Below are 26504 nucleotides of genomic sequence, written 5' to 3'. Positions count from 1 at the left end.
TTGTGCATGAGTTCAGCAGTGTATTATCTACTATGTAGATGTTACATTGCACCTTTAATTAAGCCCCATATATACGACAGGTATTAAAAAGAATTCGGTAGGTTAATTAATCACTGACCGACTGGTCTTATATATACTGCGGAGTATCACATATGCATGGGGGAGTAGACAGCAGATCTGTCAAGATAAAAGCATCAAGTATCAACACTATATATGGGATAGGCTTTCAACCTTTGATCGTACAAATTTGATGGAACTCTTATAGTGGTTATACTAGAGTTGTAGTTTAACGGAAAATGTAGCTGACAATCGCAGTACCCACTGACTGCTGAAAACTGTAACTGAGAGTTTTTTCAGATTTTTTATGGAATTACTATCATTCAAACTTTTCTTTACGGAACGTACCTCCAAGTGGCAGCGAAACCTTGACAATCATTGATTAAGTAGTATTTTTCGAGGGTAATAAGAGCTATGATCCAAGAAGTATTTTACTCAAAGTTTTCAGTAGTCAGCCTGATGTAGGGAAAATACTTCATTTATTTTAATCATGGTTTGACTCTAATCTACTTGACATGTGAAAGTAAATATGTGTTCCATTTTCCTCCTATGTGGGCTGTATATGCATTTTTCACACATAAAATGGCCGTTGATATTCCAGGAACACCTTCAGATGCTTGCAGTGTGGCAGGGGTCGTCTTGATTATGTGTGTATATATATATACGTATAAGAGGAAATAAAAAGAAAAACGACAAAGTCCAGTGGCTTTTTTTTTTTTTTTTTGCTAACTGTATGCTGAATTTCCGCTTTTAAGTTGTGGTTTATGCTTGAGACGTTTGTCGTAGCGGCTGGATTGTTGGAAACGAACTTTGCTTAGTTATTAAATATAGTCAATTCCTTCACATTTAGAGCCTCTATGAACATATTTTTCTTGTATCCTATAAATGTCTCTGAGGCTCGAGTTTGATTCCAGCATTTATCTTAGTATTAAAGATAGTCTAGAATAGGTTGAACTGAGCTTACTTTCTTTGACCTCAAGTTTTACAGTTCTGAGGGTTTGGATGCTTAAAGAACTACTTAAGTTTTAAGACATGTATGTCTTAAAGGTAAGATTACATGATAAGGATTTAGATAGTCGGAATTGCTTTCTTAAATTGTAGAAAAAAACGCTTTGTATTAAAGTCGTTCTTGTTAGTTCGGGAGGATAATACGGAAACAAAAGCTTTCTGTCGTTTCCAATTTTACCAGGTCATGCAAGAACACTTGACGTCACCCAACACTGACCTAAAGCACAAATAACGTCGTACTTTCAAACGCGCATGAAGTCATTAAGGCGTAATTACCTTACGCGACGTCATATCAGGTTGATTCATGATATTCAGGAATATTACTACGTCACATCAAGAAAATTTTACAGAAACTGCCGAAGATTTTGTTTTTCAGGACTCTTCACTTATAAGAGTTAAATAGCGTTATTCAGCATAATTTTTATTTAACCCTGGTGCCAGCTATATTCCATAGGGTATCCTTCATATCAGTCTAAAATTTCAACCCGGCGTCTCTTAGGACTGAAGTAGCACTTTAAATTGGAATTAAGTCTTTGTGTCATATAGGAAAGCTTCATGTGAATGAGGAGATCGGTGCGGTGATGCTAGTAGTTCAATGTGATCTAAAAAGAAAAAGAAAAAAAGACTTCAAACCACCAATATTTTAGCCTATTTCAATTTTCTGTAATTGTGCACACGCGTGTGGTCAAAGGAGAATGGAACCTTCTGTTTGGTTTGGCGAGAGTGGCAAGAGTTACGGTCAGGCCATAGTTTTGTGTATGTTGTTATAATACTGTTGTCCTTTTGGGCGTAAAGTATAGCAAGATAATGTGCTGCGTTATATACGACTACTTTAGGTGTCCGTATATTTTAACAGTATATATGTCATTCTTATTTGAAAACTTCTTGTGTCCTTCATGCACCATTTATTTATTAATTCATTTAATTATTATAAATCACCATACACAAGATTTTTTCATGGGCATACGATATGGTGGTCAGTTTTATAGGTGGAGGAAATATATGTACAGCTGTCAACAATATAAAAAGTTACACACCTTACCTACTGATTTGAGTGGGCGTTCGCGTTAAACTAGCTTTGCCTATGAATATAAGCTTTTATAAGATAATATTTATCACTTAACATACACTACGACATAACAACTAACCAGCACACATGTTTCCAGAATTTTGATAACACTAATATCAGATCATTCAATAGACTTTAATAAATTCATTATATAATGTATTCGTGAGATAAAACCTCGTGGTATTGATAAAACCGTTTATTAATTTCTAATTTACATGAAGTCTGACACGATTTCATGATTCCGCCTCGTGCAGGGTCAACTTGTATATAATTGTATTCTGTGCACACCGGATATCCTTGACTAGAGTCGGAACTGACTGCAGTACAATAGATAAAACACCTGGGAGGATCGAGAAAAAGCCCGCATGTTGAAGTGGATGAACATATGCGATTTCTGTAGTGGTATAGGCCTGTGTAAGTTACAGCAGTAAGCATGTCGCGTAGGCTTGAGGTACATTCACCACCTCCCCCGCAAACCTCCCGTGGCTTGTAAATCTGTGCAGGCGTAGAGTCTTCTCGCATACAAGAAATACATCTGTACTCGGGCGATGTGTCATCGTCTCCCTCTAGCGTCGCAATAGCGCAGTGTATACTACATGAAAAGGGAATGAAAACAAGATACTTCCTCCTATAGAGCCACCCCCCCCCCCCTCCCCTCCAAAAAAAAAACACGAATGTCAGCTGAAAATAGAGAAGAACTTCTATATGTAATTAATAAATGTAAAAACAAAATTACAAAAATGACATATATACGCTTATATAATGAATGACACCAATCTCATGCCTTTTCATGTCAAGAATCTACCTTATTTGTCTTAGTTACATGATTAACAAGTGTATCAGTTGAATAGTTAACATATTTTATAATACGCCGTTGCGAAAAAAAAACCTTTTTGAGTCTATATATGTTGAAATAAAAATTACACAATTTACAAATACTTTTTTTTTAAATTAGGAGAAAATTCATTTGCGAATGAAGTTTGTGAAAAAAAGAACCATAAGCCTAATATATATATATATATATATATATATTTGTGTTTGTGTATGTGTAAATATGGGCCTTTAATGTGTTTGTATAGCTCATACTCGCACGTGGTATATATAGACTGGTTGGCGTTCAGCATGAAGGGGATAGTACAAAGTCTGGTTGACCCGTATCAGTATAATAGCTCGGGCGGGGCCGCTTACTTGCCTTCGGTAAGGCGTCTCAGTGAAACAGCACTAGATAAAACAGCGGTGGAAATCCGCTCTGCAACAAGGAGGCACATTACATGCACTCTAATGATTCCTTCGTCGTCAAATGACTGAAAAATTGTTAAGCATACGCTCACTCACTCTAATTCAAGCACTCGCTCACTCACTCTAATTTAAGAAAAAATGAACATCTGCAATGTAATAAAGAAAAACAGCATATCCTGTACAGCTTTGTAGTTCGCGGCATTACCGCGTAATGTATTCCGTCGTAATATATATTCCAGTTTCTGTCTGACCTCTATAAATGCAATTATACAAATGAGATTAGCCTATATATATGAATTGCAAAGTCTTTTCAATAAAATCAGAAACACGAACACATATGAAGTGATATTACGGTGGACATGGAAAGGCGAAAATAACATCACAAACACGTATGTGTATATATATATATATATATATATATATATATATATATATATATATATATATATATATATATATATATATATATATATATACTGAAGATCATATAACGCTAAAATTGCACCGTGGATTATTAGTTTGGTGCTAGATTATACCATGGCAATGTTAAAATACGCGTGGAATATAAGTTAGAATGAATAAAATCCACTTTATTGTGATATAAATACATGTATTTTCAGACTGTTATAGTCTTGAAGATGGCTTTGTACCAATATACATGCAATTGATTTATACATAGATAAAGTTCAGTATGTTTGCTGTTCGTGAGACGAGCTTTGTGTGTTATTTTTTTCTTTAAGAATTCGCATAAATATCTTACATATTTAAATTAGCTCAATAAACTTCAAATAACCTGCGGGTATACAGTATATACAGCTCGTATAAAGAAACACAAAGCCATTTATACAAAGGACCCATCCCTCACTATGCATCTCCACGCATGTAAAGCAAAAAAAAAAAATAAATGAAAAACATTTCACGATCAACGAGGCGGAACGGTTCTGAAGAAAGACGGATTTCCGAGGGGGAAAAAATCCACGTACACCGCAGCTATGAAGCGATGGTAGATTCTAAACAACTTACTTTGATTAAGTCAAAATAATTTATAGACGTCATGGTTTTCTTCCAAGTTGCTTTTACACTATATGATATGCATGTACAGACAGGTGCACCGAATATTTTCAGCTTTGACAAAACTTTGTATATCTGTATACATATGTATGTTTGTAGTGAGAAATTAACATATTAACGAAAATCCCTTAAAAATCACATCTTTTATACTGTTACTATAATGAACCAGAAGTTTTGCAGCCTTGTGTACATGGGTACTAGTATTTTGCATGAACAGCCTTTTGTGTCAAGCTTATGAATGTTTCCTGAATCCAAAACTTTAGATACCATTTGTGAATGTCATACGCATGACAGTTTCACCCGCCAGACCGGTATAAGGATGCTGTTCGTTTGTATATTACAGAGTATCAACAACGGCCAAACGCTCAAAAATTGAAGGTATAACCACCGCAGTTTATAGCAGAAAAAGCTGTCATCCTTTGTTTGAAGAAATCGGAAATGTTTTTAATTACTCTATAAAACAATATGTGCAGTTGTTTTGGGGACAACTTCTAGACAGCTGAATAACTGACACGCAATTCATACAAACAGATAAGTCTTTGTGGGGATTGTCTATATATTGTTAACAAGAGATTCAAGTTTGCACGCTATTAGGCTGTCACGTGCATGCATGGACAGGGAAACAAGTATATGCTCCACTCTGATCCATGCGCAAATAAAAACCTATAATTTAAGATATAATATACTTGTCTGTGAATAAATACAGGGAATTTCTAGACTCTTCCGCTCGTAATGGTCAAGGATTCTTTGTGGTATATATGTAAATTAACCGGTCTACGCAGCTCGCGAAGGCATTTGCATAGGTTATATGTCGTACGTTCATGACTTCCGTGCATGCATGCACTTGTCTTCTATGCACCATGGTTGTCAAACTTGCACGTCATACGTATTCGCAACTATTGGGGAAATATGAGAAAGAAAACAGAATTCAACGCACTGCACTGTCAAAACTAACATCAATTATACATTCATAAAATTCCAACGTTATGTATTTTGTTGTGATGATGACCTAAATTTATCTATTCGATAAATGGTGGTTTTGTTACAAATAGGAAGTTCTGTATACACATATATAACAAATTAATCAAAGTCTTTCTGGTTAAAAAACACGAATGTCAGCTGAAAATAGAGAAGAACTTCTATATTTAATTAATAAATGTAAAAACAAAATTACAAAAATGACATATATACGCTTATATAATGAATGACACCAATCTCATGCCTTTTCATGTCAAGAATCTACCTTATTTGTCTTAGTTACATGATTAACAAGTGTATCAGTTGAATAGTTAACATATTTTATAATACGCCGTTGCGAAAAAAAACCTTTTTGACAGTCTATATATGTTCAAATAATAACTGGTTAAACGCATGAAAGAATGAATATAAAAAAATGAATGAATGAATGAATGAATGAAGCTGTGAAAACCATGTAACAAGTTAGGGCATTATTATTCCGATGTCGTACGAAGAGAATGAGTTCGAAATTTCGCTGTTATCTGGAATTCGAATAAATTTGATGTATAGCGGTGCTTAATAAATATTTACAACGTTGTTTGAATAGTGTTTATTTACTGTGACGAAATTTCGTGGTCACGGCTTGCCTTTGACATTGTTTCGCTAGGCGCACGTGGCCCGCTGGCTGACTACAGCCTATACACTCAGAGCGGTTCAAGTTTACCTGCCTCTTAGATTTTATCGAGCGCCAGATTGTTGAACTTACCTGAGCCGAGTGAAAATTCACTTGTTTACAAACTACAGTGGGGAATCCCGGTGTGTAGCACCGAGGTGACTAACCGACCAGGAATGTTTATACACATCGCCTGAGGACTTGTTTTTATTAAACTGGAGTCTTAACTTAACCTAGATATCTGTCCAGCTGACACTGTTCAACCCCATACTCTCGGTCCCCACGTATATATCTCCCGCTTTTACCTCATGAAACTGTCGTTGTTATATACATTTAACAGGCCTGACATTCTGCGCATAACTGGCGAGGTTGACATGACGGGTCCATTGTGACACCTTAATTAATACGGCGAGGAATGCTAACGTAACGTTCTTATGGCCTGCAAACGGACACACATACAAGACTCTACATAGTGGGCTAATTAGTACAATCCCACTTCTCTCGATGCTTCACACACCTTAATCCTTCGATGTCCCTCATATAAATAATGTTAAAATAGACCGAAACAGTCTTCACGTTTAAAGTCGAAACCACAAAGCCAATATGTAGACCCTTATATATTTGGTTTAAGAAAAACAGGATGCGCTTTATGAAACATGTAATGATCTTTTGCGATCATATTTAAATGAAAGATATATGTTTTATAGGTTTCTTCTAGCATGCACCGAGTTAAGTGAACTGAAGCAAATCTATATCACTGACACTGTAACGTCCTCCAATGCACCGTTATATAGGGCCTGCTATAAGTTTTCTAGATTCTTATTTTACACTGTCTCAATAAACTGAACATATACTGATGATATAGGTCGTGCACACAAACAAATTTTACTCTGTCCGAAAAGTAAACTGAAGAAATAAGTATAGTCGTCGACTGCTTTTCTGTTGATGCTTATTTTTCTGGTGTATATTCTTTCATTTATAACCTTTATTAACCTTTAACCATTTATTCTCTATACTTGAGCATGTGCATGTTGCCATATATATCGTATAGTTACAGTCAACCTATATATCTATACCCCAATTCTTCTACCGTTTCACCCGCCTCTGTAACCAATATCTTGAAACATTCGGAGAGCTGTGGGGTGTACAATAATAATTTACAGTTTCATGAAGCCTGAATCTTTAATGTTATAAACAAATCATTTTAGAGTCATTTTCATGATAGTTGTATGCATAAATTCCACTGAAAATAGCGCTTAAGTGGTTGAAAAGGGCGAAGATTTACAGTACGTGGCTATTTTGTGAGCCAAAGCCAAGAAGAATGACGCTTAGCCTACCGTTAAAATGGTGCATATCTTTCCTTTTGAAATATATGTGTCCATAACGCGCCAATGAGACATTCGGGTTAAAATGTCACTTCAGCGCAGTGTGTGGAACACGGAGAACAACGCCTTTTTATGTGAAGTGGCGTGGATCTCTGCACATGATTTTGGTTCAAAGTGTCCCCTTCTGGTTACTGTTTTATATACATATGCACTGAAAATTTTAATGCTTGTTAACAATTAAAATCAATATGGGCGAAAGCAATAGTCGATTTGTTTCTCTGCACGTCCTGCAGGAAGCGCATGCCGCGACATTAAAACTGCGTCAGCGCGCTAAAGCGATATTTAAAGTTCAAAAATCGGTCCACCTCTTTGATTTCACTCACAGAAAGTGAGAGAAACTAAACGCGACATTTTAAGTTAAAATCAAAGGCTGTATCAAAATTAGAAAACCACTCCATGATGCAGTCAAGCTAAGGTTTTTTTTCTGCATTTCTGCCATTAGGCGAAATTGTGTGTTTGTGATAATCAAATGAAGAACGACAGAGCAAAAAACAAATGTTGCGTTGTCTAATGGATATATATATAAGCCAGGAAACGTGTATCAATCCATGGTGCATGGCGCTCATGGTGTTCGTGCAGGGAGAGACATACATGGACATAGGGAACACTATAAACAGTCTGCATGCACGCACGGATGTGTACAGATGGAAGCTGTAACAGGTCATTGGCATGTATATGGCTCTATAAATATACTCAACCATTCAAGCCAACAACCTATTTATTACACACCCACTACAAAGTCGCCAAGTCAAAAAAGAACAGTTGAAACTTTTTTTTACGAACTCCCAGGTGCCCGAGGTCAGAGTACCACGTCTTGTGACTTATCATTTCATTCTCGGTGGAAGTATATAATTATGACATCATGACTTCACACAGAGAATGGACATAAATGAACATATGGTTTCATACTGGACAGTTGTTATTTTCTTCATATAACTTCGTTGGAAATGGACAGTTATGTGTATAATTAAAGGATTTTATTGCATGGCATTGCGTGGTTACCTTTTGAAGACAGCAAAGAGGTACTATGGCAGCGTATGTCTATGTAAAGAAATAGATTCATAATAGAAACAGGAACCATACAACAGATCGCCTATATGGTCTAAATATGTACAAAAAAACCATAAACATGCAGTCCTACACTCGATTATTACTGAAGAGTTCGTTGCATATTATCAAATATAATGCGATTAAGACGTATAGTAAAGACTAGAGCATGCACTAGAGTTTAACAGTTTGAATTTTTTCTTCAAATGATTAAAATAGGTCTATTTGCACATACAAATCATATATAAACCTACTGCTTAGAAGTATATACACCTTATTTAATTTGTATACATCATTTCCGTGTGAAGACACCCATCTGTATGCATACATATATATGCACCCAACACACTGTTGGAAAATCAAGTGCATAAAGTAAAAGTATCCATCTAAAAGTATTTAAGGATCATCAAACACTATATATAGATTTTAATGTCGTTCAAAACTATGCATACAAGGCAATACCGTTTAAGAAACATTGACATGTGCAATTATACGTCAACCGTTAACCCCTAACTTAACCATCTTAAGTTACCGTCCGTAGTGGAATCGCGCGTGGCATGCATGCATTTCCTGCTTGTTCAGCCTGACTATCATTCCTACAAATGCATCTAATCGATATCTATCTCCCATGCAAGCTATCCAAGCTCTATGGAGTCTTGAGCACAAGTTGTTCCTATTTCGATGAAATGTGGCACATGCTCGGGTCACTTCCACAGCGCCTTACTCTGACCGTTCTGTCGCTGAATTACCATTCTAATCTTCGCAAGCAATAAATCTGTTATCAGACGGAGAGCAGCCATGCAGCATTTTGTGTCGATATTCCGATCTCGGTACACATCTGTCGCTCTAAGCCATGCAGTTAAATGAACTTGCAAGTGTATTGGTGTCTGTACGTGTTCGACTTTAACTCCATGCTGATCTGACATGTTTCCGGCCAATGAACATAAAATGTGATGTGCAATATTATCAGTTGAAAATGAATGAAAAATTAAGCCTTTCTACCTCCATCCAAATTAAAATTATACACTTGGGTGTGATGTGATATTAGCCTAATTAAGTTCCTACAACATTTTTTGTTTTTGAAGAAAAATCTGTCATGAATACATTTTCTGGGATATAGTTGTACACATGCACATATATATGGAGTCAAACAAAAATGTAATTAATATACACATTTCCAAAAATCCATTAAGGTGCCAGGCCAAGGTGACTATATCAAATCATTGTGAAGATGAACATAACTTTTGAACCAAACTAGGTTCATACAGAAGGTGACTTTCGTGATAAATCGCATAAGGAAGCCTTGGGAATCGCGAAGATGACGAACCCGCGTCTGGCGAGTCTCGTTACCATTGCAAAGTAATCTCATTGCCTGCAACAACTATTTTATAAATGGACTTAAGAAATCGTTATCGGGTGATTTATTAACCGGGTTTTCACACTTGTCCGTGGGATTGAGGGGAAAGGAACAGATTTGAGCCACAGATGCATCGCTATGCGCGCAAGTAATTGTCGCCTGATTGCATCGGCACGCAGGCAGACACATTGTCTCCAGGCGGACGAGTCCATTTCACAAGGGGCACGTTGGGATTCCATTCTTTTTAAAACCGCTCCTCTCATGAAATCCAAATCATTTCTGTATAGGTGTTTTCTACACTTGTGTAAGTTGACCTACTGTTTATTAAAAATAACAATATGTGGAGAGTGTGTCAATAGTGCATTGAGTTGCGACACAGAGCTCTCATCCCTCTTGCAGATAAATTCACCTTCAATGGCTAGGAATTGATGCAGACGACCGACAGGTTTGCATAATGGTTATGGCGGCTGAGAGGTTCCACTGGAATTCCCGAGAGAGGCCCAGGAGACGCTGGGGAGATAGAACAGCAATCAAGTGACATGTCTTCAGAATGAAAATGACCCTGGAAACACACTATAGAGATCCGTTCTCCAATAGATTTTAGCAATTGATCACGTGTCATTAAATTTTGCGCCAGTTCCCAGTCATTATTAAAATCCTTTATTAGACTTAGTCACACACATGCAAGCAAGTTGTTCTAAAGCATATATATGGTGTTAATCAATACAAGAAAAGCAGTCAGTTTTACACGCACATGTACTGATTATTCGGCCCATATAGATGCACGTCCAAGAGTAAACTACAGTGAACGGCTTGAAATTTATTATACCGATGTTGTTAACTTGTTCATTTTTCCTGTACTAATAGTTCTATTGATCGTTTGAAGTTTGTTTAGGAAGTATGATAGTATCCTCTTGGAAAAATGTATGCTCCAGAATCAAAGGTAATACCGGTATATTTTATGGCATTTATTGGCCTTTATTCATGGCTTTGTAGTGATGTCATAGCTACTATGAGCCAATAATCAACACACTCCTGGGTCACGTGAGAAGTGTACTGGAGGTGAAAACAAAGCAATTTTAACCCAGGGGAGAATATGATTTTATCATAAAAAATGGAAAAAGCTTAAAGGTAAGAAATTCTTTTTGGAAAAAAAGTAATCAAAATGTATCTAGTCTTCAGATATGATAGTTGTAATTATATGCCCTGCCATACTTTAAACTTTAGGAATCGGCAAAAATCAGCTTTTCTCCCATTTTACTCCATGTTATTTATCACTTCGTGCTCCTTGCCAGGAACTCGGTTGCTCAAAACTATGAATAAAAGTTCTCTTTTTAGGGTCAAAATTTGATCAGTTACAGTAGAACTCTTCGTACCTTGGTGAAATTTTATTCATCTAGAATATGCACTATTTTCGCATGTTAATGGGCAACCACTGATACGAGAAAACACTGGTAGATACAGAAATCTCAGTATGGGCCTCTTTATAAATATGTACTTGTGTTCTAGCACTGAAGGGTAGAGGTGTAACGAGTTTAAACATGACAACATGTTTTCGCAATACATCTATACAAACATATTTTTATTATTTCGAGTATAGGCTACATGTGTCCACAAGAAGGATATCAGTGAGCCGATTTAAAATACTCCGTGTTAAACCGGATTAGAATGGTATTTAGCCAAGGCAGCTGTTATTCTTAAAAGCAGATATCATATGGAAATAGTTTTGTTCAATATGATGGTTACATGTATAAAAGATGGTTGAGGAAACGGAACGGATTTTAATGATGATTTTAGTCAGTCAGTTCCTGCAGACCGGATTTAATAAAAAAATTTCTGTGTGATCTTCAACGTAAATGTAGGCAATTGAAACATATCCCCGATTACATATACCAGTATATGCATCATTGTCAGTGCTTTCAAACAAGTAAAGACCCATACCAAGGTCTATAATGCGAACATAAGGGTTTGGACATGCACATCGGGGAGTATGCCATACAAGTAGTTTGGCTTACGTCCCTTTATCATGCCAGCGACACTGAAATTTTAACCAATGAGACATCTCCTTCCTCCTAATCTCCTTCCACCGGACATGGTCTACACAAAATGGCTACTCATTGAATTACGTCACTCGGGCCGAAGACGATCAAGAGAAAATGCGGTTACTTTAGGTGACCTGTGTTTACAAAAGTCATGCCTAGTTGTTCAGCAATAGGATGTTCAAACACAAGTAGATCAATCGCCAAAGATCGAAAAGTGACGCTTCACCGGTTTCCAGTGCGAAATGAAGAGTTAGCCCAACTATGGGTTTTCAACATGAACAGGGACGGGTTTGTCCCGAATAAAAATTCTAGGTTGTGTTCAGATCATTTTCTGCCAGACTGCTTTGAAGAGGACAAATACGCAAAATATGGCTTGTCAGAGGCGTCAAAAATACGGAGGCTAACTAAAGAGGCTGTACCAACAGAAAATTTCCCATATGGTCCCCGAAATCGACCGGCTACCACAGTAAGCAATCTAAGGGAGAACACTCTACCGTATCTCCGTGTTCAAGTCTTTTTAGAATGATATCAAAAAAAGAAAAAAAATATCTCTAGAATGGTCCAAATAATTAACTTCCAGCAAGTGATACCCATTCTTCAAATATACGAAGCGGGTCGCATGATAACCTTTTTAAACTTTATGGTCATTTTAACACTAAGAATAGTACAGGTGCGTGACAAGTCATATTTATTGAAAGGCAATAATTTAAGCTATTCTTGGTATTTGATTTGAACAACGAATATGGATTTTCTGACAAAAAATCTCTAGGAAAGGCCTAGCCTCTTTTATGTAAATTCCGTTCAGAAGTTGTCGGAGGTAAAGGAAAACATTTTAAATTTTAAGAGCGACATGTTTCAAAGATGTTGAATTAAGTGAACAGGACCACATTTGCAAATGTATGCATTGTCATGTGGATGAAAGCCTACTGGATTCAAATAAAGTAAATAAACAAATAAATAAATATAGGTGAAGTATTCTTCGGTATCGCGCAAAACACCATCCTGGGATTAAGATAGACGTCAGTCTAAATCCCAGCATTAACCAAGTAAACAAGTGGAAGGATCCCTCACCAAGTTTTTGATGTGGAAAAAGGGAGGTAATTCATATTGGTGTGTGGTTAAGTCGAGAGCATTTCGGCCAATCGAGTAACTTCAAAATGTCACATGTGAAGCTGTGGTTTCTATGAGCTTTGAGATCCACATTTACATCCAGTTACGGTGGTCAAACTGAGAAATTTAACGACTATGACAGCGAGAGCGACCGCTGAACAACCGTGTCACGATGCCTACTTGTTGGGCGATAGGCTGCAGTAACGTGCAGGGTAAAGCTGGGAAGAACAGAAACAAAACCACTTCTGGAGAGCCTTTGCCAGAAAATGAAAAGTTGTCTTTTCACCGATTTCCATTTACGAAACCAGACCTATTGAAACAATGGCTTCAAAATGTTGGCAGGAAGTGGCGGTCAGATCATGCATCTTCTTCAATGTGTCTTTGCTCTGTACATTTTTTGAAAGACTGCTTCGAGTTCGACACATTCGGTCATCTTATGCTCACAGAAAAAGAGAGACTAAAACGAAAGCGGCGTCTGAAGGAGGATGCTGTTCCGACTTTATTCGCTGCCTCATCGTCTTCTGAATGCAGGACTTCTGCAAAGTTTAAGGTTGACGTATTTAGTTGTTCAGATTTTAACACTGTTCAGTAGCTATCTGTTAAAGGGACATACTGCCGAAAGAAATTGAGAATTTTTGAGTTGGTAGCGCTAAATACAACAATGAGTTTCATTTGACTGCATTTAATTAAATCTCCTGGGCCAGTATTTTCCAAAAAATGTCAGTTAAGAGAATTATAAGGGGAAATTCGTCATAGGTCAGAACTGTCCGCTCAGCGAGATATGCAAATGAGGCAGGGCAAAGATTCCCACAATGTTTCAGGTGCTCGTGGATTGCACATGTAAACAATATGATAGATTCAAAGAGAAATACAAGTCTAGGATACCAAATACGATTTTCTTTTCTCTCGATAATGGATTATAAAGTATTCATAATTCTCAATGATCTGTATGGCATAACTGAAGTAACATGGCATAACTGAAGTTACATGGCCACATAATTACAACACAATACTGTCTGTATTCTGATGTGAAATTCACTGAACATCTTCCATTGTCTAGACAACAAGGGGAGGTAACCCAGTCAAAAAAGTCAGTCTTCGGCCATGTTACTAAATATAGCGAATGGAGTGAGTTGACGGTCGAAAGAAACCGCAGAGAAAACTGAACATGCCATTGTTCACTCAGTCAGATACATGTCATTAGGCATTGCAAAGTCTCACCTTTATGTAGATTACATCTAATAACAACACACTTATTTCACCATCTGCAGTATGTCTAACATGGTTGAAACAGATAGTGAGCTGTGGAAGCTCTACGAATAGTGATGGCAGAATCATGTCTCTAATACGAAGTATGGTACTGAACAAGGCATGATATGTTTGCTGCCAAAAGTTTGATAACTCTAGTTAAAATATACGTGTATCAAAATTGGGAAAGGCCTTTTATATTACGACACAACAGTGTTGGAAGTTAAAACCTGAGGCCCCCCCCCTCCAAAAAAAAGCGTAAATTAATTGCTTAAACTGTGAACTGGTGATGTAGAGATATAGGAGGGTAATTTTTTGATATGAGTAAGTCATATTTCAATTGAATGGTACAAAGTGCAATATTCATTGATGTGTTTTCATGTTTTAGGAACTTGTGGACTCCTTCTCTGCTAACGATGAAAAAACAAAAGATATTTCACCTTACCCAGTGTCACTTTTCCAAATAATACATCCGTATCAACAGTCCATTCAGGTAACATACCCTTACTTTCTGCTGTTCTTTCAGTAATTTCAAGTCAGGGTGTATGCATTTGTAGGGTGTGAATCTTTAAAACTACACTGTTAATTTTCATTGCATATCTTTGAGCAAATAATGCATATTGCAAATTCTGGGTTACACAAGGAGGCCTGATGACCATTTGCATCTTCCATGTAAAAAGTTTAGGTATATTTAATATTGTGCCTTGGACGAAACATCAAGATTTGGTGGTACACATTTTTGTTGGAGGTTAGATACATATTTGGAATTAGAAGTGCCTTTCCATTGGTGGCCCAGGAAGTTGTCTTGAAAACATGATGTGATTTTTGAATTCATTGTTCAAGGGACCTTGGGGACAAGATGGGCACTGGTGCTTATAGGGTGGTATGTTCATTGTTTCAGTAGCCTGCGAAGAGTTGGTGGTTTTGAAGGGACATTGTAAGATTACTCAGCCAATAAAACTGTCTATTAGTGTTGACCATTGTTTATGTGGAAATTTCTTGATAGTGGCTTCTAACATTAAATAGTCTCATTCTTTTGAAAATAGCTCCACCCATTGTAACACCTGTCCAAAATATTTTTTTACAGTTACTAAGTCTCCTGAAATGATCCTGTTATAAATGATGCCAAGTTGATAGGCAACAAGTTGAACTGTTTTGTGACTAAATCATTCTTTATGGGTAATTAGTTTAACTCTGATTACTGCAGCAATCTTGTTCTGTTCTAGTTGGAACCAACTGAGGTAACTGATCAGCTATTTTTAAACTGTGTCATTAAGGTTACTAGGACCCCTCTTGTAATTACTGAAAGAAATTCAGATTTTTTGAGTTGGTTCAGCTAGATTAAAAAAACGAGTTGCCTTGCCTTAAACATTTTACGCTTATATTTTTCAAAAAATTTCAAGAGAATTACAGTGGGAAATCCTTCACTGGTGTAAACTGTTTGCACGACTAGATAACATACAAATGAGAGATTGCCACAATGCACTGTTTGCCTGTGAATCACACTTGTTAACAATGTAACATTTGTTTAGCAAAATGGCTGGTACATCTGTTCTTTATATGAAATACCAGGTTTTTATTTGATATTTATTTACTTCATTTATTTGATTGATGTTTTACATCATACTCAAGAACAATTCACTTATGACGATTGCCAGCATTATGGTGAGAGAAAACCAAAGTCCAGGGGAAACCCACGAACATCCGCAGGCTGCTGACAGACTTTCCCAGGTACGATTTAACGTTTGAAAGCGAACTTCGGGATGGCTTAAGGGAAACTCCTGATAAAACTGAACATTTGCTCGTTCACTCAAAGTTAGACACATGTCTTAACATTATGTAGATGACGCATAACTTGAAAAAGCAGTACAAATTTTTTGCTGTTGGCATTATATCTCTTAAGGCAAAATCCTAATGGAACAGTCATATTTATATATATATGTTCATAAAGCTCAAAAGGCTGTCGAGTTTAAAAACACTTTCAAAATTGATCATTTGAATTTTGATGTTAACGAAAATTTTTAAAAATTTGGATGCGTTTCTCAAAATGTCATTTTCATCATTTGCAAAAAAGTGCATACTTCACTATTTAAACTGAAAAACGGTCCACCAAAATTTTGTATTTTGCCTTGTGTAGCCAAAAATATTGAAAGAATAGTAGTCATATTTATATATTATGTAAAAAAATTTTCTCTTAAATTTTTATATCAGTGAAAATAAGGAGAAAATGTAAAAAAAAATTATTGTTTCAAAAAATGCCATTTTTTTTTTGTGGACAAATTTCAAAATATACAAAATTTTATTCTCCAAGCCCATAGTTTACTATTTAAACTGAAACAGGGTCCACAGATTTTAAATTTCATCTTAGATTTTTCTGAGTGATTATTTAAAGTTAAAAAATCAAAAGTTTGATATTTTGCTATGGGAAAATTTGATATTTTTTAATGTTTAAAACTAAAGAAGGTATCAAAAATTTGCAAGGCCATTTTTAGCTAATGTATTCAGCTACATCATGTGTATCAAATTTCAAAGCATTATGTTGAAAAATAAGTGAGAAATAAAAGTATTCCACTACATGACACATCTGATAAGCGGGAAGGGGAAATGACCAATGTCACGAGGAGCATCATTTTGTTGCAGGATTCATCATTAATTTGTTTGCAAATGAATTTTAATCAAGAGTTATCCTTTCCAGTTCAAATATGAATAGATCAACATACTTATGTAAAATTTTCAAACATATATTGCTCTGTGAAGGCATGAATTAGTGTTTTATCTTGACAGTTTTGATCAAAACCTGGTAGAATGGGTTTATAAACACAAAGTGACACCTGGTGGGGTGATTAAGGAAAGGATCCAGCTATTAATGGGGTGGTATTGATAGACAACAAATTCAGTTGTGTTTCCCTAAATTGTTCTTTATGGGTAATTAGTTGTATTTCATGATTACGGCAGCAATCTTGATCTGTTCTAGTTACCATCTGATGATAACACTGCTGTGAAGACTGAAGCAGATGAGGTAACTGATCTACTCTACCATTAAGGATACTGTGACCTCTCTTTAGCAAAATTCTGCATTTTGGCTGTGTACCCCCAAATATGGATAGAATAAAAGTCATATTTATATATTATATATTTTGACAGCTAAAATGACTGATGATTTCTAAAATACTTCCAAATTCTTTTGCTTTTTAATTTTTATATTATTGAAAATAAAAAGAAATTGTAAAAAAATTATTGTTTCTCAAAATGCCATTTTTTTTGCCAATTTTCAGTATTTTCAAAATTTCATTGTCCATGTGCATACTTTATTCTTTAAACTGAAAAGGGTCCACTGATTTTAAATTTCATCTTAGATTTTTCTGAGTGATCATTCAAAGTTAAAACTTTCAAGAGTTTTATATACTTTTAGTACTATCTTTAAAAGTACAAAAGATTTCAAGAATTTGTGGGACTTTTTTAGCTTAAGTATTCACCTATATGTTTACCAGATTTCAAAGCATTATGTTGAAAAATGAAGGAGAAATAACGTTATTCCACTACATGACAATTCTGATAAGCAGGAAGGGGAAATGACTAATGTCACAAGGAGCATCATTTATGAAAAAATCAAATGCGAATATGAATAGATCAGCGTGCATAATGTGCAAATTATTATGCAATTATATTGCTCTGTGAAAACAAAAATTGGTGTTTTATGTTGACAACAGTTTTGATCAAAACCGTCTACAATGCTAGAATATCTGTTAATGCTGTGCATTGATCTGTAAGAGACATTCATGACATGTTTTTGGCCCAATGGTGTCCATTCCTTTGTGAAATTGTTTGTTTAAGATTGTTCGATTCTAAAAGGCTGGTCAAGGCTGTGAGACATACACATAGTTAAATACAGGATGTCTGTAAAATCTGGTCCACTGGAAACATTTCCTCTGAATATAGATTTTCATGAGATTTTCCAGCAGCCTGCGGATGGTCGTGGGTTTCCCCCGGGTTCTGCCCGGTTTCCACCCACCATAATGCTGGCCGCCATCGTATAAGTGAAATATTCTTGAGTACGGCGTAAAACACCAATCAAAAAAAAAAAAAAATCAAGACTGGATTTTGGTGAAGTCAAATTCTCCTGTTGTCTCCCACAGCATACATATAGTTCACACGTGGTGAGACCAGTTGGCAGTAGAAAATCCTTGCTCCTTGAATCATTTTCAACTTTGATCTGTGATGAGGCAACTGTCTTTACCACTAGGAAAATTGGTTTTCATTCATAATTATTGTATTCTTGCATCTTTTAAATGGAATTTTTTCTGTCAAAAACATAATAAGTAGAGTGTCTAATCAGTGGTAAGTAAATGCATATGTAGAGTGAAATTTTACCTCCATGTTCTTGTATATAATAGAGGTGGTATCTAGACTAATAACCTTAAATACTTCTTATTCAAGCGTTATAGAGTTATTATAAAACATAATATACCACTGTTAATGCATTATAAATCATCTCTGAAGGAAAAATCATTTAAGCGTTATTCAGATTTTCTGCAATTTGTCTATGTGACACTTAAAAACATTACAGTACTTCCTTCTTTTCTTTCATAGAAATCAACTTCAGAGGAAATTAATCCTGATTTTTTAAAAACAGAATTGGAGGATCCAGAGAACCATAAATTCTCTAAGAAAGAAACTGGTGAAGGCATCTCTGGTCTGCGGCAACCTAGACACACACGTACCTCACAGGTATGAGGTCTTATATTATTATATTGCACACCTGCACACAGAGATATTTTAATTGTGATTCTTTTTCCAGTTTCCTTCATTCAACCAATAAGCTTTATGTAATATGTTTCTCTCCTGTGCATTGTTTTCTTTATTATACATATTATACCTTAATATACATGCAGTTGGATATTGATTTTTAAAGGTGAGCCGTGCGTAGGTCGACTTGCGACCATGAGCAGCTGTCACAAACTTGGGACAAACACGCGTACTTTGAAAGAACTGGATGCAACTGGATGCTTTGAATAGCCGAAAGGTAGAAAGTGTTTAACTCAGAGCCTAGTCAGGTGATCAGCTGAACTGAAACTGGTGCCCCATCAAATGCTCCCAGTCACCTCAAGATGTTTCCAGTTGCAAAAAAAAATCCCAGATGCAAGGTCGATCTACGCCTGGTTTTTGAGATTGTTCTGTTAGGTTGTATGGGCTGTTATAAGTCTCCCTCCAACTATGTATTGAGAGACATACATGTATTGGGATTGGGAGTGTTGGTTGTTGTCTCTCGTTCACAGTGACCTGGTCTCCAGACCTAATGAGTTAATCTGTGCTAAATTTGCTTTGAATATTTATGACATTGTCCTTAATAACTGGTCATATATTGGGGTTGTTCACCCTTCATGTGTTTTTTTTTCATTTATTTTTATTAATTTTGTCTCTCCAGTAATTTCTGAACTGCTGGTCTAAATTTTGATTGAAGCTTAATTGCAAATTAAAACCTTAAAAAGAAAGAATCTCTCTGATCAGGTATACTTGTATTTTCTCTAAAGCAACAAGATTTAATTTTTTGAAAGTTTTAAGTCGGATTTGTTTACACACATCAGGGTTCCATGTCATGAAAGCTGCCACAGCCTTAGCCTTACAGAAGAAGCTTTTAGACAACAGTTTGGCATATGTTAACTTTAATAAATGTGAGTTTTCTAACATTTTTTGTTGTTGTTTCAGGATGTTGTGTATTTTCCTGAGCCCATGGTACCAGAACCTGAATGTACCGAATTAGAGGGGACGAGCAGGTCAGTCTCTGAAGCTCTGTCACAGACGGACTCTAGCCAAGAAAGAGCAAATATACAGGTACATTTATGTGTCTAGATGTGCAATGATTCCATTCACTGATTCTTGTTGCAATTCCAATGTAAAATTCTACGTTAAATTCCAAAAACCTGTTCTGGCCAGGCCTGTACTATGGAAATCACAACTTAATAGGTTTTTAGTGTCCTCAGGATGCGGTTGATACCTCTGACCACAGCAATTCCAAGACAGATTGTAACGATTTTCCAGAGACCAGATTGACAGATGCTCAGACTCAATCCAAGCAGGACAAGGTTTGTTTATTTTTTTTGTTCAAAAAAAAAAAATATGCCCATGGTGAAAAAGCGATATAACTATCAGAACAACTGGCAGAGCATATTTATGTGCTAAATTTAAAAGCTCTGCCATTTTTTTTATGCATCTATATGTAGAATCAATTAGCAAAAAGGAACGTTGAGTCCTTGTTAACAAAGAGTTAGCATATTGCTGTGGTACAATGCAGAACTTCATTACTGTGTCTCAAGCTCTCACTTCTGCCACACATGTGCATGCTATAGTTTACGAGAATTTCCTTGTAGGGAAAGAATGTTAGACCCAAATATGGCAAGTTACCCTTTTCTTTGCATGAATCTTGACGGCCAACATAACACTTCCTATAGGTTTATATCCTGTCGGTCAGTCTGTCGCAAAATTTTTCGGATTTCTTTTTGAAAATGGTTTGTCATGATGTATTGAAACTTGGCACGTCGCCTCACTACGAGTTAAAAAGTTAGTGGTCACGTTTGAGTTTTGGACCCCTACCTACAATTGAGACAAATTATTTTTTGCTGTTTTTAATTTTGAATTGAAACTTTTGAATCTACCTTAAATGTACTTGTTTGGCATGCTTAAGGACAACTGTATATTTAATCTTAAATCACCAATGGTTATTAAGCAGCATTTCTAGAATCTCCTTTGAATTTATCTAGGAAACTCAGATGGAATACCTTGGCCCATGTACAGGGGTTCCTAATACAGAATCTGAAACACAACAGCCTGAAAGTCAAAGCGACAACCAGTCTAGCAAAATGGTTGGTATATCTGTTCCTTATATGCAGTACCAGGTTTTTATTTGATATTTATTTGTTTTATTGGTGGTGTATGCAGTACTCAAGAATATGTCACATATACAACAATGGCCAGCATTATGGCAGGAGGAAACTGAGCATGGCCCAGGTGAAAATCATGACCATCTGCAGATTGCTGCAAGACCTTTTCTTCATCACCTGGCCAGAAAAAGATATTTCATAGCCAGATATGCCAATGCTAATATCCATGAAGAAAGCATTTAAGAATTAAAATAGTTATGATAAGACATGAGTGTATCTGTGAATGTATCAATGGGAAATATAATTAATAATTATTAAAAGAGTTCAATAACATTACATTGTATATGAGTGTTTCTGTGTTATATGATCAAGACAGGCTGGTAGCTGGTGTGGTAAAGCATCTACCAGCTGCATGGAACATACAGGGTTGAGGAGCGCTGTAGTTCTGCTGCTAATATATACTTCAAGCTAAAGTAATGCTATTTTTGTATTTTCAGAATCCACTGTTTTCCTGCCCAAACACAACTTTGGCAACTACAGATGATATTTATGGCATACCACAAAAAATTTTTGTGGAGAGAAAAGCTGGAGAGCCCCCAACAGAATACATAGCGGTAACTACATGTATATATATATATATATACATGTACATATGTTTAGAAGTCTTGTAAACCTTATTCAACTTCATATGTACCAATTGTAAGGAAAGCATCTGATAATTGTTCAACATGACACCTCTCACAATTCCAGAAGCACGTGTTGCTTAGAGCATTTATTGGATATTCCTCCAAGTCAAGTTGTCAATTAATTACACGTAACCTGAGAACTTGTCACACTCGTGATATCTTATTCGTCTCTAGGACTTTTCTCCCTCATTCTTAAGTTATTTTTGAGGAGAGGTGGAAACTGACCTAAATGATCACAACAATTTTGTTTTGCAAGTGGAAACATGATGTCGCATCTCTCGTACCCTGCCCCATGCACATACAGCTAAAAAAACAGAACAGGGTTTCCCCTGAGCTCTTGAGTTCAAGAAATAGCTTGCATCTGGTTGGTCAGAATTTTGATGTTTCTCTTTGTGTGCAGTTTTGACATCTAGGTTATTCAACATCAATAAAATTATAAGGTTACCTGGGATTTTTAAACGGCACCTTTCAATTTAGCCTGGGCATCACTACAGGTGCCTCTCATGTAAAGCTGAAACAGTAGGGAAGCTCGCTTCCTAATCATATTTCTCCACATCACTGCTGTAAATCACTAGCAATTAAATATCACCACCCAGTCACCTAGATAGGTCACCATGTTGTCACCTTCTCAGTGTATACCTTTTCGTTTTGCCATTACTGCATACTGCACTGTGATTGGAAGCTGATTTATTCAAGTGACAAAATGGTGGCGTTTTTTTTGGGAGCTTGGGAGATATTTTGTTTCTAGTTGTTTTAAAACAGAAATCATGATGGGTGAATGTTCACAGAATCCTTTCTCAAAGAAATTTCCTAGACCTTAACCTTAACTTATAGTCATTTGTTTTGTCATCAGTTTCTTAATCTTCCGCAGTTTGATTTTATTTATTTGCAGGCATTTGTTTACCTTCCTGATGATAAAAAGCCTGACAAATCAAAGAAGGTATTAGGAGTTGATAAAAAGGTACAGTTTTGCCCTGGTGTAACATACACATGTTAGTGTATTCGTGCACATTCTAGTGTTGCTTTGGTATAAACAGTGCCATATCAGGAAAGTAAGGATTATATGTACCAGTCGTAGCATGATCAGATTGGATGGAGCTATTGTTATTGTTTTATTGGATATGTTTTAAGTGATAATATCACACATTTAGACTCAAGGCAAGGTAGAACTTTTTTTATAGAAAGGATGCCAATGGGGATTGGTGATGATGGAGGGTGCAGCTGAGTAAATAACACAAAAAGATAGGATCAGTGGGCTCTCTGGAAGCTCTTGAAACCCAGGTGGCCTGAAATGCTTTCTAAAATTACATGATTTTGACGGGAAGCCGTGACTATAGTAGCAAAGTTCAGTATTAGTCATAGAAATTTGCTCTACTTCAAATATGTCTATAGTAACATGTCATGAATGAAAGGTGATGTATGCCCACAGGGATTGATATACCTTCCTCGTGACACCTATGATAGCATCGCTGAATCTGGCCCCATGGTTCAAGACTCAGAGCAGGACTCCGAATGTGAACCTACAGAGGAAGAAAAGCTACAGCATGTAAGTCAGCTTTTCTGTGCTTAATTTGTTTTTCTAGTATACATGTACTATGCATAGCCTGTGTTACAAAAAGGTTCTCAATCCACCCTATTTCAAAAACTGTTCTCAGTTGTGATGAGCTGTCCACTTACAACGTGTATATACATGTACTTTCAGCAAATAACAGCAAAAAATCATAAGGGTAATCATTAAATGACCCAGGAGCCATCCACCAATGCGGTCGCTGTGAGTTAATGTGCAGCCGTGCATGGGAAGGTCTGCAGCAACTTGATGGTCGTGTCTTTCCTCCAACCATAATGTTAGCAGCCGTCGTATTAGTGAAATATTTTTGAGTATGGTGTAAAACGCCAATCAATTAAACGAATGAATTTATTAAACGTACATGAAGACATAAAATTGAGGCTTACGCACAGTTTATATTCTTTATATTTTTCTGCATATTCAGGTACAACATGTATGTAGCATATGACAGTGATGTCATCCTTTTCCACTGAAACGTGTAATACTCTGTACTGTTACAATGAACTGACGTGACACAGGAATAAATCGTCATATATTTTTTATAGATATTAATATTCAGTGTACCTTCACTTTCTGTTTTAGGGATCCTATTCCTCAAAGCATGATCACCCTTACTGCTCAAGTAGATCAGTCAGTAGGAGTGTACAAACCAAAGACGTACCATTGGTCCCTGTGAAAAGAAGTCGAAGGAAAAAGAAAAGAGGGAGAAAGCGTAAATTGAAGACAACAGAAACAGGATCAGAAAAAAAGGATATGCCCAAACATATAGAGACATAGAGACCAAAACTACAGAAGACTGACAGATTTTTTTTGTGTTTAATATATAGACATAACGTCAACATCTGCATCTGTGTCTTCTATTAAACCATTTCAGCTGCAGGCAGTTGATATGCATGAAGAAACCCAGCTTCTGCGTAATTCAGGAATCTGAGATGGAAGAACACATTAAATGTGTCAATCTTTGACTCAAAGACTTCAGTGCAGATGTTCTTGAAAACAACTCCACTCTGCTGTTGCCATGACTATTGTATAATGGTTCTTGTGTTGATATGAAATGAATTAGCTTCCAAGTTGCCTAGTCATGATCGTGTGCATGTTTACAGTAAAACAGATGTGGTGAATTACAACTGAATTTCTAGTTACAAACCTCTGTGCTGTCATTTCCGATTGTGATTCTTCTATGTTTTTTTTTTCTGAAAATTAGTGATTGTGTCGGAGTTCTTCATGGTTTATGGATCATTTCTCAGGTATGAGAACAAGTGCAGATTTTTTAAAAATTTTGTTATAAGAATTCAAGCTGCTGGCAGATTCATAACCTTGCATATATAACATGGTTGGTTATTTATTTATTTGATTGGCGTTCTACTCCGTACTCAAGAATATTTCACTTATACCATGGCAGCCAGCGTCATGGTGGGAGGAAACCAAGCAGAGCCCGGGGAAACCCACGACCATCCGCAGGTTGTTGGGAGATTTACAGGATGAGCTGGAATGAAACTCACAGCAACCGCATTGGTAAGAGGCTTCTGGATCATTGTGACCAGTGTGTTGAGTCACGTCTTAATTCTCATGTATGCCAAACATTAGAGCCAGTGTTACAGTTAATACAGAAGGCGAAGGGAAAACTCAGGCTTCCCTGGGAAATAACATTTGTAGCTTTAAATTCAGTATTTTGAATGATTTTTTCCCTTGCCTAAGACATATTTCAAATCTGAATTTGAATTTGAGCATATTAGACTTATGATTGAAAATGATATCTACATGCATAGTCTATGGAAGAACTGATAAAGCTTGCCCCCTTGGTTAATAATTTTTTTTTTTTTTTTATGGAAAATACATTCAATGTTCCCGACAATGTTCCCAAAGCCCCTCCAAGGTACATGTTGGCTGTTCGCAGATTTCATAATCCAACAAGACTTGTCGTAGGGAATTTGTTTTCTTTATTTTATTTCATTTCTTTTTTTGTCAAATTCAAATATAAGGTTAGGCCTACTCTAAACATTGCATTTCTCTGTTAACAGTTCATCTTATGGGCAGATAGCACGTACCATGTTTAAATGGCTGGATTAGTGTTAAAAGGTGCTTTGCAGACGCTGGTTTTGCCATATCTTCATTTGAGATAACTTTAACGATAAGTGCATATCAAATAGAAGAACTGGTTCGAGTTGTTAACATTGGTGTTGGTGGGTTAGTGCATGGTTAGTGTCTCTGCTCTAGCTACCCGAGGTGGTCATTTCAAGAGACTTCAGCAAATAGTTAGCCCAGAGCAGCTATGGCAGAAGGTAGTGTGATAGAGATAATCCAAGAGAAGGCTCAACAATTGCAGTGGACACGGTTCACATGGCCGGAATAGCGCTTAGTAGATAAAATGAAAAGAAAAGTAAACTGAGTACCTGCTACCGATTCCGCTATGCCCAGTCGTTGCCATGTGCCGAGCAGTGGTGGTAGAGGTGAACATTCTTTTCTAGTGAGTTAAGACAGCAATGGACTCGTGCCATAAATCGCAAGAAGTGGACACCATCAAAATGGGCAGTTGATTGTCATACACGTTTTGAGCCCAACGATTACGAACGGAGACGAAGGAGAGTAAGTGACTCAAGTCCGTTGTCATTGGCAGAAACATTAGTCTGGTTGATTTAAGAACGAGTAATCGGTATAAACTTAATAAATCGGAATTACTCCCGGAGTTACGCCGCCCGCCAAGCGTTTGACATGGTTAACAAATCCTGAGTTATCTCCCCCTCGGTGTCTCGCCAAAAATTTGTCTCGCTATACAAAAGCAAGAACGTGTCAGTCAAAAGCATTGTACACATGCTTCAGTTTCATTTCGCCCCATTTTTTTCGCATGACAACATGAATGTTTGTCAGTTGATATGTTGAATGCACATTCCCAAAGTTATTAGATCTGTATAACTTTATTGGTGTCTAAAATAAGACAATATTCTCACAAGACAATCTTCTGAGTGCAGTTTGTTAGTTGAATTTGTGTCAATCTGAATGCCAAACAGTTCTATTAAATTCAAAACACAGTGGCATACATATGATGTAAACGACCACGTAGACTACATTTCCAATATATTACATGAGAAATAAGCCTCAGTCAGTTGACG

The 26504-nt window shown here is 36.5% G+C and overlaps 1 protein-coding gene across 4 annotated transcripts; it reads left to right on the top strand.

The window, feature by feature from the left end:
- Nucleotides 1-11965: 11965 nt before the first annotated feature.
- LOC135470263 (uncharacterized) lies at nt 11966-25212 on the top strand. 4 transcript variants are annotated; one of them, XM_064749094.1, is made up of 11 exons: nt 11966-12371; nt 14652-14756; nt 17238-17282; nt 18854-18991; nt 19970-20095; nt 20236-20346; nt 21022-21123; nt 21639-21755; nt 22720-22788; nt 23257-23373; nt 23977-25211. In XM_064749094.1, the coding sequence occupies exons 1-11, from the start codon at nt 12057-12059 to the stop codon at nt 24169-24171; spliced, it is 1440 nt and encodes a 479-aa protein (XP_064605164.1). In that variant the 5' UTR covers nt 11966-12056; the 3' UTR covers nt 24172-25211. The 4 variants fall into 4 exon arrangements, with proteins under 4 accessions (XP_064605164.1, XP_064605165.1, XP_064605162.1 ...); XM_064749092.1 differs by lacking the exon at nt 11966-12371 and adding an exon at nt 13086-13565 and having other exon boundaries at nt 23977-25212; XM_064749095.1 differs by lacking the exon at nt 17238-17282.
- Nucleotides 25213-26504: the final 1292 nt, after the last annotated feature.

The sequence above is a fragment of the Liolophura sinensis genome, chromosome 7 (genome assembly GCF_032854445.1).
Source record: "Liolophura sinensis isolate JHLJ2023 chromosome 7, CUHK_Ljap_v2, whole genome shotgun sequence".
Lineage (NCBI taxonomy): Eukaryota > Metazoa > Mollusca > Polyplacophora > Chitonida > Chitonidae > Liolophura > Liolophura sinensis.
Note: the sequence above shows the minus strand (reverse complement) of the source record. Positions and strands in the feature narration are given on the sequence as shown.

What these genes read in the sequence shown, in the direction of transcription:
- LOC135470263 (XM_064749092.1), top strand. Translation starts at nt 13,188, where the DNA reads ATGCCTACTTGTTGGGCGATAGGCTGCAGTAACGTGCAGGGTAAAGCT. An exon ending in CGTATCAACAGTCCATTCAG is followed by an intron (nt 14,757 to 17,237) that starts GTAACATACCCT and finishes GATCTGTTCTAG; the next exon opens with TTACCATCTGATGATAACAC. An exon ending in AAGAAAGAGCAAATATACAG is followed by an intron (nt 20,096 to 20,235) that starts GTACATTTATGT and finishes ATAGGTTTTTAG; the next exon opens with TGTCCTCAGGATGCGGTTGA.